The sequence below is a fragment of the Globicephala melas genome, chromosome 13, assembly GCF_963455315.2.
Source record: "Globicephala melas chromosome 13, mGloMel1.2, whole genome shotgun sequence".
Lineage (NCBI taxonomy): Eukaryota > Metazoa > Chordata > Mammalia > Artiodactyla > Delphinidae > Globicephala > Globicephala melas.
In genome coordinates, this window is record NC_083326.1 from 25,608,114 (window position 1) to 25,629,531 (window position 21,418).

At 39.1% G+C, this 21,418-nt stretch overlaps 1 protein-coding gene across 1 annotated transcript in view; it reads left to right on the forward strand.

Annotated features, from left to right (window-relative positions):
- Nucleotides 1-8,470: 8,470 nt before the first annotated feature.
- The window catches only part of C13H18orf63 (chromosome 13 C18orf63 homolog), a 32,412-nt gene continuing 19,464 nt past the window's right edge, over nucleotides 8,471-21,418 (forward strand). Inside the window, exons 1-6 of the mRNA XM_030868291.2 lie at nucleotides 8,471-8,604; nucleotides 11,064-11,142; nucleotides 13,081-13,137; nucleotides 14,911-15,022; nucleotides 15,927-15,968; nucleotides 17,420-17,496. Of these exons, the coding sequence (XP_030724151.1) occupies nucleotides 8,471-8,604; nucleotides 11,064-11,142; nucleotides 13,081-13,137; nucleotides 14,911-15,022; nucleotides 15,927-15,968; nucleotides 17,420-17,496 (501 nt within the window). The remainder of the gene's footprint in view (nucleotides 8,605-11,063; nucleotides 11,143-13,080; nucleotides 13,138-14,910; nucleotides 15,023-15,926; nucleotides 15,969-17,419; nucleotides 17,497-21,418) is intronic.

A 21,418-nucleotide genomic window follows, 5' to 3' on the forward strand; every position in this document is an offset into this window, starting at 1 on the left:
CCTGGCTCGGTAACACTACAAAAAGTAAAACTGTTTTATTTCTTCCCCAGTTTAGGAAAGTGGGGAAAAGAAGCTAAATGCAGCAACAGCAGCATGAAAATAGTTTAAAATGAATGAGCGTGTGGACCTAACACCCGTCCAAGGTGCTCAATGCAGCCACGTAAGTGTACAAGTAACATGAATGATGGAGAGGGCAGTGGAGTTCTCGAAAGCTGGGAGTCCCATATCAGAAACACAGCTACCTACCTAAATAAAAATACCATCTAGGACCTCTAAGGCTGACGCTAGAAGGAAGTAAAAGTTTCTTCTTTCTAGGTATGCAACTGCATCCCTCCATATCCTTCCTTCCCTGATTCCCTCACTGATTACTGATACCACTCCCCACCGCCTACCACTACGCTACTCTCCTTGACACTCTAGCACAAGTGTGGATAAAGAGCCCTTTCTTTGCCTCCTTACAGCAGAGCCAAAATATTCAAATGAACTTTGCTAAAGGATAACCTAAAAGAATTTTCCACTATGAGAGCCTGACATAGTTCATTAACCTTTAATAAATGAAGCAGTGATGCCAATTCAAAAAGTCTGTCCGATTGTCAAATCTCAGGTGACTGTGAGGCGCACACCCAGTGAGGACCCTTTGTAGGGGCCCTTCCTTCTAAGTCCCAGTCTCCCTCTGTATGTTTGAGGGCAGATGATTATACTCTACCCATAAATACAATCTCAGACATCCCAGTTCTTCGAATTCCAGTCCAAGGTGCATGCTGAACCCAGCTGTAACGCCCAATCTAGGTCTTGTCATCTTAGTTCCAGTTTCCAGTCTAAAGATCTGACTCTTCCCCAGGTAGTTCTTCTGAGAAATGACCTTCATTTTCATGTGGTACTTGGCTACCCATAAAGTATGGTCTAATCTTTGCATGTCCTAACGGTTTAAACATGATTTAACACAATGCAAGAATCTTAATCTTTATAAAAGATACATACAGGTAACTAGTGGGTGGAATCCTTAAGAGCATTCCTTCCCATCTTGAATGCCTGTGAGTGAGATAAAGGGAAACTTAAGTAACTCATATACTTGGAAAATTGAATAAGCTTGCCCACAAGCTTGTCATCAAAATGTATCCTGTGAGGAAAATTTTTCCCTGGATGAAGATTCTTGCTGGCCCTATAACATTCTGTGGTTTTTTGTTAATTAAAAATTATGATGTAATGTTTTATACATATAAATGGATGTGCATATATATTTTGAAGCATAGTACCATAAATGAACACCAATGAACCCTTCACTTGACTTGGGGACAGTGGGCTCCTCCCATATCCCATTCTTCTGCCTCCCCAAAATCATTATTATCCTGAATTGTGTTCATGATGTCCTTGCCTATTAAAAAAATTAGTTTTGCACATATGGATATATCAACAAACAATTTATTCAGCTTTCCTGGAGAACTATTGAGCTTTATAAAAATAGGATTATACTGTATGTAGTCTTTTGGAACTTTCTTCTCCATTCAAAATTATGTTTCAAAAATTCATCCATATTGAATAGAAGGAAATACAAAACAAAAGAACAAGAATGGTCTTAGCAGCATTCTTCATAATAATTCTAAACTGGAAGCACTCAAATTGTCCTTCAACCTCAGGAAGGATAAATATATACACACAATGGAACCCTATCCAGCAATGAAAATGAATAAAATACTGCTGCCCTCAACAATATGGATGAATCTTATGAATATAATATTTACAAAAGAAGCTATACACAACAGAGTTTGTGTTGTATGATTCCATTAACTTTTCAAAGCAAGCAAAATTAATGTATGGTGTTAGCAGTTGGGACAGCAGTTACCCTAGAGGAAGTGGGTAAGTGACTGGGAGAGGGCATGAGGAGTACTTCCTGGATACAGGTAATGTTCTATCTTTAGATCTGGGTGGTAGGTATATAAGGGTGGTCATTTTCGAAAAAAATTCGAAAAACTGTCTAAGTGTCTACAGTAAGTCCCCTACATACAAACCTTCAAGTTGCGAACTTTCAAAGATGAGAACGTGCATTCACGTGTCCAGTCACGTAAGTTAGTTCACGTGTCTGGCGTACATTGTCACGTGTGTGCATCCTCTACAAGTGGTTGTGCTTTTGTGTACTTTACTGTACGGTACTGCTGCTGTGCAACACAAGGAGCTTACTAATGGAGACCCGATGGAATTGGAGGCTCAGAGAAAGGACAAAGAGAGTCAAGAGGAAGAAGAAGTAACTGACGAACCGAAGAGATTCACCACGCAGGAAAAGGCAAGGGGATTTTCTTTATCTAAGGAGGCAATGTTAGCTTTTGAGGCACAGGACCCAAACGTAGAATGGTAAACGGAGGTTGCAACAGCCATTCAGAATGCAATCCAGTATTACTGTCACCTATGACGAGAAAAAAAGAGCTACTACGCAGACATCACTGGATCATTTTCCAAGAGGGTAGACAGAATTAAATCCAGCAAGGAACCAGAACCTGTGCCATCAACGTCAGGCGTGAGTGAAATGGCAGCTCGCCCTCCGTCTCCTACTGCTGACGATCCTTCAGCTCTAACAACCCCCACCTCCTCTCCCTCCTCCAGTCAGTAACTTCTTGTCTGTTCACTCGATGCCAGCCCCTGTATGCCAGCTGCTGTACTATACTACTGTACTTTTCAAGGTACTGTACTGTAAGATTTTAAATGTTTTCTTTATTTTTTGTTTTATGTATTATTTGTGTGAAGAGTATTATAAACCTATTACAGTACAGTACTATATAGCCGACTATGTTAGTCGGGTACCTAGGCTAACTTTGTTGGACTTACAAACAAATTGGACTTACAAACGTGCTCGTGGAACAGAACTCGTTCCTATGTAGAGGATCTGCTGTACTTATGATATGTTCACGTTTTAATTTTGAAAGTTTTATCCATATTATTGCATATAAATGTAGTTCATTTTTTTCTTTGCTGTATAATATCCAATTTTGTAAATATAATTCAATTTATCTATCTGTTCCCCTGTCCCTGAACATTTGGGATTTTGTTTGTTTTTTCATTTACTTATTTTATTCAACAAACAATGCTGCTACAAACATATTTCTTGGTGCACATATGTAAGAGTCTCTTAAGGGGAAGTGTATATAAGGAATTTCTAAGTCTAAGGGTATGTTAATATTCAACTTCAGAAGATTACATCACATTGTTTTCAAATTTACATTCCTACATTCCAACAGTGTATGGAGATCTTATTCTGCATCCTTACTAACCCTTAAAATTTTGCCAATACTGTGGTATTTCGTTGTGGTCTGATTTAGATTTAATAATTAATGAGGTTGAATATCTTTTCATAGGCTTATAAGCCATCCTTTTTCTTCCTTCTGCAAAATACCTGTTCTTGACCTTAGTGCTTTTTTCTATGACTGACTGTCTTACTCTAATTGATTTGTGAGAGTTCTTTATATAATCTGGAAACTAATCACTTGTGGGTTACTTTTGTGAAAATATCTTCTCCCAACTTGTGGCCTGTCTCTTCACTTTATTTTACTTTTGAAAAACAAAAGTTTTTTAAAGCTTTTTATTATAGAAAAGTTCAAACACACCACAAAAGTGGAGAAGATAGTAAAATACATAAAAGCACAGATAATAATAGGAACCTTCACTCATTTTCAACAATTATCAAAACATGGCCAATTCTGTTACCTCTTTGTCACCACCCTCATCTCCCACGGGATCATTCTAAAGCAAATCCCAGATATGTCATTTCATCCATAAATACTTCTATACGTCTGTGAAATAAGGATCTTATAAGTATTATCTTTAGATGTTATTTTGCCATCTAGAAAATAATTCCTTAGTACAATTAAATATACAGAGTATGCAAATTTCTGACTTTCATAAATAGTTTTTATAGTTTATTTAAATCAAGATCCAAATAAAAGCCATACATTTTCACAATACACACGGCTTATCAAGCCTAACTGACCCGCTTTAACCTCCGGCCTCGCGTCCCTACCTCTCCTTCCAGCTCCACTGCAGCCAGCTGGTCACCCTCCCGCCTGCCTCAGGCGTTCTGCTTGTACTCGCGATTCCCTCCCTTACAACGTCCTCCCCCGACCTGTGTGTGGCCGCCCACTCCCATCTCCTTTCTGTCCTACATGTCACCTTCTCCATGAGGCCTCGCGACCTCCGAAAGGGCCTCTCCCGGCACTCCGTCTCCCTGTCCCAGCGCACCTATCACCATCTTCCAGACCGACATTTTACGCATTTATCGTATTAATCTATCCCCCAACCCTCAAGTAAAATGTAAGCTCCAGGAAGGCAGGGAACGCTCTTAGTTCAATGCTCCATCAGTGGCTCCTACAAAAGCTCCGGGCACTCAGTAGGCGCTTAATAAATACCTAGGAACTAGCCCTTGCGCCCGGCTTCCGCTCCACGCCACGCCACGCTGCAGGGCCCCCCACTCAGGAAGTTCCACCGCCGGACATTCAGCGGATTCAAGGGCCGCCCTGCGCATGAGGCCGAACAGCCCGTCAGTGCGGCGAGCGCGGGGCTCGGCACCTGTGGCTCCCCAGCGGCCATACCGCGCACATGCATCCTACCTCGCTCTGCAAGACAGCAAGGGCCTCGAGACGGGCCACAGCAGCGCCAACGCCGGCTCTTCTCTCGGGGAACCACGAGCGTCGGCAGAACAGCGCAGGCAGTCAAAAGCTTTGGCGGGAAAAAGTACGGCGCGCGGGGCATTCTGGGAACGCTCGGGGTTACGCTTGGGGTCGCGGGGGGCGCAGGGCATTCTGGGAGCGGTACCTCAGTGACGCCGGGAGGACGCTGAGGATCGCAGGACCGCGGCCCGGGAGACTGAGGTGAGGAGGCCGTTACCCGGGAGACCAACTTCTTGTCTGAGCCAGAGACTGAGAGGGCGAGCGGGGGAGGTCGCTGCAGGCCGGGCCGCTTCACCGCGAAGCTCGTGCGTTCGCGTCAGGGGGCGACGGCTCTGAGGGCGTTGCTTTGACAGGACGCGCGTGCTGAAGAGCTAGTTCTAGCTTGTGAAAAGGGAAAAGGAAAGGAACAAAGAGTCGTTCTTTCACGAAGGCCCACAGATTCCAACAGTAGGGCACCTTATTTAATCGGTAACTTATAGAACCGCCTTTTAAATAAGGTGCTTAAGTTAAATAAAGACCTTGGAGATGTTTCCACCAGTTCCATGCTGTGTGTTAAGAAGATGGGGCCCGGCGTGGCGGGGCTGGGGGAGCTGGCCTGTTGACCTTGGGAGCCATCCGTGGGCCCGCAGGAATCCGACCTGCAGGCAGGCTTTTTCCCCCCGAGGGCCCCAACAGAGGGCGAAACTGCAGCTCCAGAGGGGCCGAAAGTTGCTTAGACCTCAGCGCCCGGGCGTGCACAGCGAGTCTGGTTCTCCTGGGGTTTTTGAGTCATCACATGGAGAATCTTGTAGGTACCTGTTCCTTACTGGTAGCACTTCACCAGGGCAGAAATGTGGTCAGAATTTTATTTTGGAGTCAGCAAGTTTTCCATTTGTCAGCTTGGACGTGAAAGATGCTAGTCTCCGATCAGTATGTTAATTAACAGTTTATCCATATATGTTATATATAGTATATCCGAGTTTCGAGCCTTAACGTTACAGTTCGTATACAATCTAGGGAAAAAACCCAAACTTTTAATTTGTAAGTTTTGCCAATTATGAACTGAAAGAAAATTGTTTTAATGTAGTTCTAAATAGTAAAGTTAAATAAATTCTCCTATATTCCTAAACAGGTCGGTGTTGTTTACATACAGTTTTCCGAGCACTCTTGGAAGATTGACAAGAGAAGGGGAGGACCACTCGCAGGAATTTCTTGGTGACTTTGCTGGAAGATATTTAAAGGAAAAGTGAGGCAGAAAGTACTTTTAGTGGGAAATGTGTTTTAGAAATGGAAGTAACAAATCTCTAACTTTCGCCCATGTCTTTGACCTATTTCCATTCAAATATGCACAGTTGTACCTCTGGGCCCAAGCCATAATCAGTTCTTTGTTTTATATTTTACTTTATATATTATTGATGCCCTTTACCAAAACGCTTCAGAGGAAGTGAATTTTAGCAGAATTGTGAAGTAGATTGTGTTGGCCTTGGAACTTTGTACTTCATTTTTATTTTATTTATTTATAATTTTGGCTGCACTGGGTCTTCGTTGCTGCGCGCGGGCTTTCTCTAGTTGCGGCGAGCAGGGGCTACTCTTCATTGTGGTGCGTGGGCTTCTCATTGCGGTGGCTTCTCTTGTTGCGGAGCACGGGCTCTAGGCATGTGGGTTCAGTAGTTGTGGCTCGTGGGCTCCAGAGAGCAGGCTCAGTAGTTGTGACGCACGGGCTTAGTTGCTCCACGGCATGTGGGATCTTCCCGGACCAGGGCTCGAACCCGTGTCCCCTGAATTGGCAGGCAGATTCCCAACCACTGTGCCACCAGGGAAGCCCTGTACTTCATTTTTTTAAAAAAATTTCACAACAGTAAGCATTTACATAGGAGAGTAGAAAAGCAGAGAGAAGGAAGGACTGTTTCTATTTTTAATATCAGAAATCATCTTGATTAGGTATTTAACACCTTGTGTGACTTTGTTTGTGTTAATCATTTCCAAGAGTACTTCCACTTTTAAAAGAATCTAAGTGATCTTTAATGATGAAAATTTCAAGCACTGTGGTACTTGAGTGAGAAAGATGTGTGGGGAGCAGAAGGGCATTGCCACTATTCCTCGAATGGCACCACAGAGACATTTGGCTACTGAGATCAGACCTAAGGCTGGTCACACTCCAGGTTCCAAGACTGATATGTTACTACTTTTCTTCTTAAAGAGAGAAGATATGTAGGTGTTTAAAGGTTTGAATTACTAGAATACCAGTTACCTTCCCTGGATGTATTTGTGTGCCCTAGAGAAATTGAGCTTAAATTATATGCTTTATTTTTACATTGCAGTTTTCTTTTCTGTCATACATAAGATAGACTCCAAAGGTATGCTCTGTGAATTATCAACTGTAAAATGTGTCCCACATAGAAGTTTGAAAGCCAGATAATCAGTGGAAAAGGAAACTAGATAAAAGTTTAGAGATCTCAGTAAACATTTTCTTTCGTGCAAAATAATGAAAATATATTCTTCAACTTTGAAGTGCTTTATAGAGGTAACCTAAAACAGCAGAAGACTTTGCTATACATTTTTATTTTTAAAAAATTATTCTTGTTGGGCTTCCCTGGTGGCGCAGTGGTTGAGAGTCCGCCTACTGATGCAGGGGACATGGGTTTGTGCCCCGGTCCGGGAGGATCCCACATGCCGCGGAGCGGCTGGGCCCGTGAGCCATGGCCGCTGAGCCTGTGCGTCCGGAGCCTGTGCTCCGCAACGGGAGAGGCCACAACAGTGAGACGCCCGAGTACCGCAAAAAAAAAAACAAAAAAATTATTCTTGTCATAGGGAAGATTTCATTTTCCTGAAAACAAAATGAAACTTAAGAATAGCCAGAAACTTTAGAAGGAATTTGTTAAATAAAAACAATATAGTAGGACTTCCCTGGTGGCGCAGTGGTTGAGAGTCCGCCTGCCGATGCAGGGGACACGGGTTCGTGCCCCAGTCCGGGAAGATCCCACGTGCCGCGGAGCGGCTGGGCCCGTGAGCCATGGCCACTGAGCCTGCGCGTCCGGAGCCTGTGCTCCGCAATGGGAGAGGCCACGACGGTGAGAGGCCCGCGTACCGCCAAAAAAAAAAAAAAAAAAAAAATACAGTAGAAACATATCTAGTACCCAGAACAGAGTAGGCATTTAATACACATTGCTGGGGGGTTTTACATTATTTGTATTCAAATTATTCTATTTGTTGTGTAGAACTGCAGGTTTAAAATTCTAGCTTATATTTTTGGGGTGACAAAAGTGTTCTAAAATGTATCGTGATGGTTGCAACTCTGTGCATATAATAAAAACCATTTAATTGTACACTTTATTTATTTATTTATTTTTTTTGCGGTACGCGGGCCTCTCACTGTTGTGGCCTCTCCCATTGCGGAGCACAGGCTCCGGACGCGCAGGCTCAACGGCCATGGCTCGATGGGCCCAGCTGCTCCGCGGCACGTGGGATCTTCCCGGACCGGGGCACGAACCCGTGTCCCCTGCATTGGCAGGCGGACTCTCAACCACTGCGCCACCAGGGAAGCCCTAATTGTACACTTTAAATAGGTGACTTGTATGGTATATGTATACATCCTTATAAAACTTGTCCGCCCCCCGCAAATTCTAGATTATCGTTAGAAAACCTCAAAGGTAAAATGTGAATGATATTTAACTGCTGATGTTTGCTAACTTGTTTTTATCATCTTATACTAACACAATATCAAATATTCTGTAATGAATTGGTATTGAAACCCTATTGGTAAAATAGTTTGCTACCTTTTATTGTTGTTTATTTTTAAAGGCCTGATTACTGAGACATTCAGTCAACAAGAAAGTATGAATGACTCTAGGCAGCAGTCACTGTTCTTCATCACACTTCCAGATTTACACAAACTCTGTGCTGTCAGGATAATATTGAGTAATGGAGTGGCAGATAATGAGATGAGGAGTACACAGCTGAAGATATGCAGGTAAAAAAACACATCTTATAAATAAGACTTTATAAACTTTTTGAGACCTTTAAGAGCTGTTTTAGTAGTATCTCCTTTAAAGCAAAATACTCATTTACTCAATCTGTTTATATAATTTTGAAATAAAGGAATTCAGTTTTGTTCTAATCAGGTATATTGAATTACATTTAGGGGAGGACTTGAAATACTTGAGATAGACTATCTCACTGTTGAGTTTTTATATTTGTGGCTTCTTGTCTGATATTTTAATTTAAATATTTTATAGACATTGATGAATTAAATCAGGGTCCCAAAACATAGAGATAGTAATAAATATATATGAAGTACCTACTGTTTTTGAAGCACTTTAGGAGATACTGTAAACATTTTAGATTAATATAATTTTTAAATTTTCAGGTTGATATAAGAGTATTTCTGAAGAGTATTTCTCCAAGAACTATCTTGAAATATGACCCAAGATAGTCTTCGAAAAACAGCTTAGTTGAAGCCTAAAGTATAACACTGTGATTACTGAGGTCCCACCATGTATTAGTTCCTTAAATTGTTTGAGACATTCAAAAAAGAACTCTTAGAATACGTAACTATTATATCTGTAACTGAATTTCTTGGAGAGGAACAAACACGTATAAGATTGCTAGGGGCCAGAAATAAGACACTCTTGGGGTGTCCTCCATTTTGCTCTTATTTATAAAACTTTTCTCCTGCCCACTGTATATTTTCCCACTCAGGTGCAGCCAGGAGTCTGTACCCTTCCTGCTAAAGTACAATTTGATACTCATTGAGCATTCACTTGTGACCCCTTTGGGAAACAAATAAGTAGAAAACCTTAAGAGAGATTTTTTGCTGTTCAGCCTCATATGGGTCATGCCCAAAGAGAGGGGTGTTTTGACTCATCATTCCAATCACTGACAAAGAGGCTGGAACAGAGACAGCAGAGACGTTGTGTCAGACAAAGGCAGGCCTTGCAAAAGCACGTACCTGCTGCACCACAGTTCCAACAAAGATGAGGCCACCAGAAACAGATTGACCCATCTCACCTTTTGATGTAATCCCATACACGCACACTCCTGGTTTTTAAAATTTGTTTCCTTGATGATTAATAATTTTGAAAATTTTTACATTTCTACCTCTATTCCCTTTTGTTTTTCCCATTTTTTCCAACAAAATTATTGATGGTAATTTGAATTGTAATGATTGTTGTTGTAAGTTCATTTGGCTTTTGAATACTGAACTAAAACTGCTACACCACTTCATTCTGGCTTGGAAAAAAATTCCTTTTTGAAGAAAAAGCATCTAGTCAATAGTTCTCACACTAAAGTAGTTGATAACTTCACTGATGGGTGAATCCTTAGACTCTTTCCTCAAGTGCTTCTGACCACTACTTTAAAAAAAAAAAAAAGGAAAATGGAAGAAACAGGAATTTAAAAAGCTGGATTCTTCACAGTGGTTAGACTTTTTCAGGTCTATACTTAAGATAAAATTGGAGTTTTTTTTTTTTTTTTTTTTTTTTTTTTGCTCTACGCGGGCCTCTCACCGTCGTGGCCTCTCCCCTTGCGGAGCACAGGCTCTGGACACGCAGGCCCAGCGGCCATGGCTCACGGGCCCAGCCGCTCCGCGGCATGTGGGATCTTCCCGGACCAGGGCGCGAACCCGTGTCCCCTGTATCGGCAGGCGGACTCCCAACCATTGCGCCACCAGGGAAGCCCAAAATTGGAGTTTTAAAAGAGAAATTTTGGGGACTTCCTTGGTGGTCCAGTGGGTAAGACTCTGCACTCCCAATGCAGGGGGCCTGGGTTTGATCCCGGGTGGGGGAACTAGATCCTGCATGCATGCCACAACTAAGAGTTTGCATGCTGCAACTAAGAGTCCGCATGCCGCAACGAAGATCACACGTGCTGCAACTACGACCTGGCGCAGCCAAAATAAATAAGTAAAATTAAAGAGAAATTTTGGTTCACAGATGAAAGGAGTTAGGAAACAGATGCATGGACAAGTTTTCATATTAATACATCTAAAACTTTATAATTCTCGTAATTCAAATCTTGCCTGATTGCTTACAGTGTTCAAGGTAACATGCTAAGTGTGGGGAGAGATACAGAAATCTATGATACAATCCTTGGCTAGAAGAAACTTAAACTTTTGATTGGAACTAGGCAATTTTTTTTTTTTTTTTTTTTTTTTGTGGTACGCGGGCTTCTCACTGTTGTGGCCTCTCCCGTTGCGGAGCATAGGCTCCTGATGCACAGGCTCAGCGGCCGTGGCTTACGGGCCTAGCCGCTCCGCGGTATGTGGGTTCTTCCCGGACTAGGGCACGAACCCGTGTCCCCTGCGTCAGCAGGCGGATTCTCAACCACTGCGCCACCAGGGAAGCCCGAACTAAGCAATTTTTAAATGTTCTGGTAAAGTAAAAACAGAGAGTGGGCAGTCCACTTTGAAATTAATACATTTCATCTCCACAGGCAATTGCTGTTCTTGCACCAAGATATCCTGACATCACCTGTACCTGAAATATTTACCCAAATTTGGGTGGTGATGGCGGTTAGTATTTTAACATTTTATAAAGTATTATTACTAATTATTAGGAGCAATATTGATAAACATTAATTCAGATATTAATTATAGCTCAAATTGAACATGGTTTATGAAGACAAATTACGTTGTGTTGTAGGTTGATCAAACCATTAACAGACTTTAACTTTGATATACCTGATGTTTAAGATCCATTTTTGTGGCTCTAAATTCATATTTAGTTTTCCCTGTCATTAATGTTAAGATAAAGATTATCAATGAATAAAATATGTTACAGCATAATTTCAAGATAGCACAGACTTAATCCTTTTCTTATATTTTATTCTTTAGAATTACGTTTAATATAAAAGAAGAAGTTTCTTGTTCCAGCAGATCTCCAATTGTTTTTAAAGAACTTAGATCAATAGGTTTTTTTTTTCTTTTGAATTTTATTTTATTTATTTTTTTATACAGCAGGTTCTTATTAGTTATCCATTTTATACATAGTAGTGTATATATGTCAATCCCAATCTCCCAATTCATCATACCACCACATGCTCAATAGTTTTTTTTAATTTGGAAATTTCATTAAAATTTTTTCTTAGTAAAATTAGAACAAGAACTATATTTCCAGTGCTGTATATAACTGGGAATGATAAATGAAGTACCAAGAATCTTTATAAAAATTATATTATCCTGAAATTTTTGTCAAAAATCTTTCTGAAAATCCTCTTATTCTGAGATTTTAATTCCCCAGAATCTAGTGAAATCAATATTTAATAACAATGCTGATAGACCATTCAAAATCTTCTTCAGGTCTTTTATTTCTCTTCTAGGTTTTATGGTTGTATGTCCATCTTTTATCTTTTCATCCTTAATATAGCTTTTAAGAAAGACAAGCTGTTGGTGAACCAGTAGACAGTAAAGTCTCTTATTTGTGTTCTTTTCTACCTGAAAAAATTATGAAACAAGGAGGACATTGTTTTAGAGTTCTAGTAAATTCTAGTATCCTAATCTTAGCAAGAATAGTAAGAGGAAAATTGCCATCTAGAAATATGTTTTACTTTCTTACAAAGATATTACACGCTGTAAAAATTTTTACAAAAATATTTAAAATAGAAAATGGGATTATTATACATACTATTTTGAAACTTACCTTTTATTTCCCCATTAGCAGCCTGGGTATTGTTCTGTGTCAGTACATATATTTTACTCATTTTTAAGGATTTCATTGTATGGGTGTATAATAATTTAATTATTACCTTCTAATGCTCATCTGAGTTTCTAGTCTTGTGCTATTATAAACAATGCTTCAGAAAGTGGAAATTATATCATTTTTATTTATTTGGTAGTTTCTGTGGGTTAAATTCTTAGATGTTGGATTTCAGTACATTTTAAACTATAATCTACATGCTGCTAAATTGTGCTCTGAAAAGCTTGTACTAGATTACATTTAATAAATAGTGTATGAGAGAACCTATATTTCGACATCCTCACAAGCACTAAATATTAGCAGTCTTTGCGTATCTGCCAATTTGTTAGGTTAAAAATATCGATAATATCTTCTTTTAATTTCTGTTTCATTGGTTAGTTGGAACACCTTGGCCTTTTGAACTTTCTCTTGATCTTCCACTTGTGTCCATTTTCCTTATTCATGTTTAATAAATTATTGTTTATTAGGAAAGGTATTAAATGTTTATTATATGAACTTCATTGGCCTTTTCACTTATATGGTTTCTGGATTCGGGTCACTCCCAGAAAGGCTTTCCTCACTTTGGAATGTACCCACGGATTCTATTTCAGGAAGAGAATGATTATTACCTGCTTCTTTGTCCTGGGCATAGAAACTGTTGAGATGATGGCCCTCTGCTTTGCTCTGCTGTATAATGTTTAAATTCTTTATGTAGTGCATTATTTAATAATATATTTATGTTAAGTCCTTCTTATCAATGTGGATTTTTTTAATAGATACCATTTTATAAAGCTGGAAAACTTAATGCCTATATTCAAAAATATGGAGCTAAGGTAAGTTTTAAAAAGGATAATAATTCCAGACATTGTTTATATTGATTTTGTATTCAACTTCTTTTGTGAGTAAACAAAAACTGGAGTACCTTTCTCATAAGTTATTGCTATGCATGTGAAAGAACCCAACATTTTTTTTCCCAGAACAATTATTTTGTGCACATTTAGTAGAGAAAGATGGGAAGAGTCTTAATTTTGTTGGGTACTTTCTTGCAGGCATTTTATGTGGCATAATTTCACTTATCATCTGTATCTTCCAAGAATAAAATATCCCCATTTTTACGGGTGAAGAAAATGAAACCCAGAGAGGTGAAAATATTGTCCACAATCGTATAGCTAATAAGTAGGGGAACAAAACAGTATAGATTGTATTTCCCGTGGTGGTGAGTGTCTGGATCTTAGCAAGAAAAAAAAGTGAATACGTGGAGTTGAGCACCTGTCATGTCTCAGTTGCTCAGACCGTGGAGACTTTGGGGGAGCTCCCTTCATGTCTCTGCATTGATCTCTGAGGCACTGTATTCTTGGTTATTCTAGCAGCCCATCCAGGCATCACTGCTGGCCTCTGTTCCTAGACCTAGTGGGGTTAGGGTTAATGAGGTTTTCGGTCATCTCCAAGATGAGATGCTTTCTTTAAGTTCTAGGATGATAAGATCTCAACAATACCCGGAGATTGTTTGCAGTTCCCTGAGAAATGTTTGAATAACCTGAAAGCTGGTTTTAGCCATCATTTACAATCTGTGGGAAGGCAGTATTCTTTCCCACCCTTGTGGAGACTTCATGATTATGCTCAGTTTTTCTTTATATAGATATTTTCTACATGATAATAATCACAGCAGGTATCTATAATATACTGAGCACTTTACTTGTTTCTGGAGATAAAGCTGTGAACCAGATAAACTTCCAGCCTTCAGGAATCTTAAAGTAGGAAATAATTCCCTCCTTTTTACTTATTGGGTGACAGTTACTTTGGCTCGCTCACTTTTCTACATGCTAGCGAAGGCAATGGCAGTGTTTTCTTCCGGGCTACATTTGTAAGGACGTTTGTATAGCAAACAGCCCTGAGAAGTTTCCTCATATGCATGTGCTATTCCATATGTAACTGAATACTCAAGGAGGGACTCCGCTGATCTCAGAGTTTCTCTCTATGCAGCTCTCTTCTCTCAATACTTAACCCCCAAACTCTACCTTCTTTGGCCTCCCTGGAGTCTCAGTTCTGTCTGCTCAACCCACAGAGCCCACTGCCTCTTCCAGGATTCCTCCTCCCTGCACTGCAGCCTGGAAACCCTCTTTAATCAATATGCTGGGGGTACTCATGAATTTCCCATCTGATCATTAAAAATTCTGTACAAGTAGAGATACTCTGCTGGTTGCATATGTGCCCATGTAAATATTTAATTGTTTTGTGATATTGAACTAGAGTGAACCATAATGAGAAATATTACAGTGTAGTTCTGGACTTGTTTCCTTTGTGTACAGCAAAATACAAAGTAAAGTTTAAGGTCCTAGCACTGGAGCTCCAAAAATTTAGGCTTATTGAGCCAGGATAAGGAGGTAGAATTTGCCCATTATAGTCATAGTTTCAAAGTGAATATATTTTAACACTTCTTTAACTTTAGAACCAGATAGGATTAGCTGTAGTGATGACTATAACTTATATCCAGGATAGCCCAGTTTGTTAGGTGGTGATCTAAACACACAGACATTTTTCTCTGAGTTTATAGGGACATAACAATTGCTGTGAACTTGCCCATATTTTGTGCTTTAATATTTTAGGTGGAGGCTCCACAACGAGTAATTCCTGTAATTCTTCAAAACTGCCTTTCATATTCACTCACAGCTAGACTTGCTCCAGCCTGGAATAAAGCTGGCCATCTCTTGGTGCAAGGTGACTTTATCTCTTTCAGTCATTGGGGCTTTCTGAACTAGCTTACTGCTATTATGTACATGTGTTTTTAATTTTAAGATATATTATTTTTAGGGAATGGTTTTTAAAGCATAGCCCCAAACAAGGATTCTCAAGCAAGCCCACATCAACATAAGTGTCATCTCCTTACTTTGGGATTATATCTAGAGGGCTCCTAGTGTTTCTTTGAAAAAAAATGTTTTTATTATAGAATACTTGACGTTTAAAGAGGAATAAATATAAGTTATGTAGCATTATAATAAAATGAACACAAATTACCAGCATTGTTGGAACCAAAAGTCTGTTCGAATTTTTTGTTGAGATCTGTTTTCTAAATATTTTATACCAGGAATAAATATTTGAGGGAAGAACTGGGTATTTCTGTCCTTTTAATTGAAGAGATACTTTTTGAGTGATTATATTTTTTCTCTGAATTGTCATTAGATATTCATATAAAACTTCATTTTATCTATTTATTCATTTATTTATTTTGGCTGTGTTGGGTCTTCATTGCTCCATGGGCTTTCTCTAGTTGCGGCGAGCGGGGGCTACTCTTCGTTGCGGAGCATGGGCTCTAGGCATACGGGCTTCAGTAGTTGTGGCACGCAGGCTCAGTAGTTGTGGCTCATGGGCTCTAGAGCGCAGGCTCCGTAGTTGTGGCGCATGGACTTAGCTGCTCCACGGCATGTGGGATCTTCCCAGACCAGGGATCGAACCTGTGTCCCCTGCATTGGCAGGTGGATTCTTAACCACTGCACCACCAGGGAAGTCCCTAAAATTGTATTTTAAAGCATTTTTCATAGCTTTGATAATTTTACATAAAAAGGTTATATTAAGCATGATTTATAAGTTTTAATAATATGGCATATCCTATGAATTTTTTAAGGAAGAGAATTTCTTTCTCAGATGGGAAAGCAAAGTGCTGTTGGTAAGTAAAAATACATAAGTTAATAGTTAAAACATTAATATAATAACAGTTTAAAGAATGGTACAGATGGTTAGGTTGTTAAAATCTTGATGATTAGGTTATATCAGAATTTAATCATATATTGTTATAATCACAGTTTTACTCAGGAAGTCACCTCTGGTTCAAAATATACGTTCTACTTACCTAAGAAAAAAAATTCACTTCTCTTAATTGGAATAAAAGCTATATTTTTAATTTCTCTACTTAAAGAAAACTGTGACCAAAAAGGAGTTTAATTCTGCAGGCATTTATAAAGTATAGTTTCCAGAGCCATATCATAAGAATTCTTTAGTACTGTTGTAAGTAAAAACTTTCTTTGAGTACATGATTCTTTTTCTTCTTAAAAAAAAAAGATTGTCTAAAGAGACACAGATGATCTAAAACACACAGTTTACAATATGGTTTAATCTAATTCTTTCATTGATGTGCATGGTTGTATTGCAGGTAGACATGTTCCTAAATAGTAGTCCAGAGATAGCAGATGGGGGAAATCCTGAGCCAAGTAGACATTATTGTCAGTCATGGTAGCTTTTACCACCATTTGGCCACAGCCTTAAATCTCAGACTAGCACATGTAATCCACAGAGTATTTTCTCTGAGTTGACTTCCAAGCTGAAGCCTATTTGCCCTCATTGCTCTGGTTTTATGTTTAAGTTGGACAGTGGCAGTCACTGTGTATTAGCTCTGGATGAACGGGTTCATTACCTAAATTTTGTTCCATCCCCAAACACTGTCAGGAGACTACAGGAGGTTAAAGATAACAGCTTAGGAGAGCAAAATTCCTCGCTCACGTGTTAGAATTTTTTCTTCTAGTTTTACTGAATGTAATATTCTATGGCAAAACTGGCAAATTGTAGATGTGTAACACTACCAGTACACCAGAAACCCCCTCGTGCTTTATTCCAGGTACCACTATCTGACTTGTATAAGTAATTTTAATCACAAGAAAGCAAGATAGAAGCCTTGGGGCTCTGAAATATCTGGAATATATCTGCCAGTATATTTGAGGACATTTGTTAGTAAGACTAGTGAAGTCAAAAGCATGGCCTGGTACCTCTTCTAATTTAAGAAGAGCCTTTATCTTTCACATATAATAGATGTCAGACTTCTAAAAAGTATTTGTTGAATTTTCCTCTCAATTGTGGGATGTCTCATTTTTCTTATTGTAACCCTACCATACACATGCATACCCACATATGCTTTTGTCTTCTTTTAGATGTCTCATCTATAGACCATCAAATATTATATGGTGATTATTTGAATTTTACCATGTGGGAAAAAAATCCGTTCTTAACTGAGTTTCCAACTTGAATAAATTGAGTTAAATTAATTTCTTTTGTTACTAAAATACTTAATTTGATAGGATGGAGTAATAATTCCGGAAAGTTCATGGTTAATAATTTTATTTTCAGTATTAGACATCAATGTAACAGAAACTCAAGTTTGTCTAAGCATAGAAGCTTACACAATCAGACTGCCACCACCTCAGGTACCACATATTTTGATTTCTATAATTAACCTTACTATACTTACTGTATAATTAATATATTTATTATTAATACTGATATGCTAGGAGGTTTTAATTTTTAACAAGAAGAGTGATAAAGTTTTTATTATCAAAATCCATATTATTAAATGCTTGCTATATTGATATTGTCCTAAATCTGTTTATCAAAGAAAACACGATTCTGTCAGTTTAACACAGATCTAATTATATTACTCCCTTGCTCAAAAATCTTTTTAGGTAGCATTCAAGACTCCACAACCCTGCCCTGCCTCAGCACCCACTTCGTGCCTCTTCTTTCATCTCCAAATATTAAAAATGCTATTTCAGCTCATACTAAATGTAATAACCCCCCATTGGCATTATTAGAGCTTTTTCTTTCTCATCTATTTTTTACACATAACAGTTTTTTCCTTCTTAGTGGAAGGATGTATCTTTTATTTTGCTGATTCTCATAGCACCCAGCATAGAATCTTACACATTAATGGTAACTCAGTAAATGTTATTTTCCTTCTTCTATGACAGTGGTTCTCAACAGAGAAGGGTGGAGGGCAAAATTAGTGATTTTGTTCCCCGTGAGACATTTGTAATGTCTGGAGAAAACTTGACTATCACAAAGTGGGAGGGGTGTGTTGCTCCTGGCATTTAGTGGATAGAGGCCAGGATCCTGCTAAATATTCTATAGTACACAGGACAGCAACCCCACTCCCATCCCCACAAAGAGTTTTCCAGCCCAAACTGTCAGTAGTGTCCAGATTAAGAAACCTCACTCATAGCACAGATGACTCTTCTTTGCTTAGAGTGCCCCTCTGAGTGGCTATACATTATGCTTATTCTTTAAGAGCCAGCTCAAATGCTACTTTATTCATTTCTCTATAATTTTTTGATTACCTGTTATGTTGAGGCAATAGACAAGTCAAAAACGAATAGGATCTACTTTCTGGCCTTCAAGAGTTATGTAAGCCAGTAGGAAAGCTGACCTGAATATAAATAATTGGAATCGTTACTGAGTCAAAGCTCGTACTGCCTGCTGCACAACAGTCCAGTAAATTGAAAGATGAGGTGTTGGGGCAAGGAGTAGTCACTTGCCAGCAGACCGAGACTGTGGTGGACTAGTATCCCAGAGACCCATTTTACCTGAGTTAGAGTTCAGGCTTCTTTTATACTAAAAAGGGAGGGGTGTGGCTAGTTGTTGCAAACTTCTCCGTGCCGAATTCTTTGTTCTTGCAGCTGTCCACGTAGGTCAGGTCACTATGTTCCTGTAAACCTCCAACAAGACAAGTGTTATTCTCTGTTCCACAACTTTTTATCTCTATATGAACGAAAAGTGTTATACCTTTAAAGGTCAAACCTGGGAGGCAGAGCCTTGAGAATGGGCCATCGTGTATATTTCAAGTTTGTTCTTCTCTGTTACAGATTGGGCGGCATAACATGAGTATCTGGTACTGATGAGGAACCTTCCCAAGGCTCCAAATCCACTGTGGTCTCTCACCCTCTTTTAAACCTTCACACTACTCTTCACCATGCTCACATACTTATTTGTATTTTTATTTAGTTAGTTACTTTAATATTATTTATTTATTTGGCTGTGCCAGGTCTTAGTTGTGCCACGTGGGATCTTTGTTGGGGCATGCAGATTGTTTAGTTGCGGCATGCAAACTCTTAGTTGCGGCATGTAGGATCTTGTTTCCTGACCAGGGATCGAACCCGGACCCCCTGCATTGGGAGCACGGAGTCTTAGCCACTGGACCACCAGGGAGGTCCCCCTATTTGTATTTTTAGAGTTATACTCATTTCTGTATCTCCAACTTGCCTTATAATTAGCTTCTTAGGGACCAATATTGTGTTTTACTGCCCTTTGAATTTCCTACAGATGATACTTCTGTTTTATATATCTGAGATTTGAACCAATTAGAGAATGACAAAGAAGAGTATGACATATAGAGATCAGAACACCACCTTTATTACTAGGATGAGAATATAATTTATCATCCAAAATGAACACTTTTGAGAGTGAAAGGGGCACTAGCTAACCTAACGGGATACTGGCCCAATGTGTATGAACTGGGATATGTTAAAAATTAAAATGAGATCAGTCAAAATTGTATTAAGAATTTATTGTGCATAAAGCTATAGTTTGTGAACTGGGAGTCTTCAAACCAACAGTGGAATGAAGCTCAGAGGTGTGTTGTTATAGGACGGCTTATATAGCAAAAATGTGGAAGCTGTTTAATCTTTATAATGATTGGTTATAGCAGTGGGGTTTCCAAATGACAGGGGATTGGTTAAAAGTTATTGTAGCATACCACTTTGGAAAACAGTGTGGTTCATTTATGATTTTTGGAGGCATTTACAAGAAATAATCTAAGTTAAATTTTGCTTGGGTTGCAGAATAAGCTAAATTAGGTTTTGCCTTTGTAGCTTAACTGGTATTGTCTGCCTAAGGAATTTTCAAGTTTGGTCTCCATTTTAATTATTTTAACAGATATACGGTCACACTGTTTATTACTGAAAAAGAAAAACAGCTACTGGAGAATGTGACCTGTCTGAACCCTAGAATTAGGTAGATTGACCCACGAACTTATGGCAGTAACAGAAACCCACAGATTCACTTGGGAGATCAGGCACCATTCCCAGTATGACTGAGAGAATACAGAAACTCTTTGCCAGCAGGCCAGCTCCCAAGAGGACGAGGTAGGAGTTGTCCCAATTTAACCAACCAGATAAGCCATCCCGTCTGCCCTGGGAGGGGTGAGTGAAGGAGGAGAGTGACATCATGAATATGTGTTAGTACATCGTTCTCGACATGGAAGCAAACACCAGAAATGGGGGCGATACGCTCCTCTCTTCTGTTCAACATTTACACTCAACAGATGCTTGTTCAGTTTATTTAAATTGATTCCCTAAATTATAATTCCTCATCAGTTCCTCTAAATCTCACTTTACTTATACTTTTGATATGTCATTTTTCACCTCCAGACTGCTATAAAAATTAGTTTCATATATGTCTATGTTCCTACTAAGTTGTAATTTCTTTGAGAGTCTGGGTCCTGCCTTATTTACCTTTGTTCCCAATATACTAAAAGATAATTGGATTGAATTTTCATTTTATCAAAATCTAGTATTGGTTATAGGTCCGGAGGGGGGAATAAAGGTGAGGAGGAGGATATTTACCATCTCTCTCCTTTCCATTTCATCTTCTACAATTTCATTCTCCTTATTAAAAATCTACCATGGCTTCTATTATCAATAAGATAAAATCTCAACTCTTTAGTATAATATACCAGTCGACCCAAATTCATCTCCCCCATCATTGCTCTCCAAGTAGCCAAACTACTAATTGTTTCTCAAAGATAACATGGTCTTTCATACTTGCATGTGTTTGCTCATACTGTTCTCCAAGCTTGTCGTGTCCATTCTCTGGCTTTATCTTCCCACTCGTCTTTCAAGGCTTATTTCAGATATCACCCCTCTGTGAAGACTTACACAACTCCCAAGACTCATCTCTCTCTGTGCTCCCCTGGCCATGTGTATCACATATTCTTGTCCACGTAACTATCTCATTAAACTTAGAAGTCTTAGAAGGAAGGGCCTGTGTCTTAATTGATTTTTCTATCATCAGAGCCTACCATACTACCTGTCACTCCAGTAAATATTTGTGGAATGAGTGGAAGGTTGAGTGGAGTAGAAGACTAATTTATATGTTGAACTAAGTGACATTTGTTTCTATATCCTATTTAACTCCTGTGGGCTACAAATTAGTAGTTTTCTAAATTCTGATCTTTGATCCTATCTAGGCAAATTTTAAGACAGTTTATCATAATTCATTATGAGAAATGGGATTTTAGCCTTTATCTTTAGAGTTTAAATGGATTCAAGAAGTATTTGAAACAATAATTTACTCATT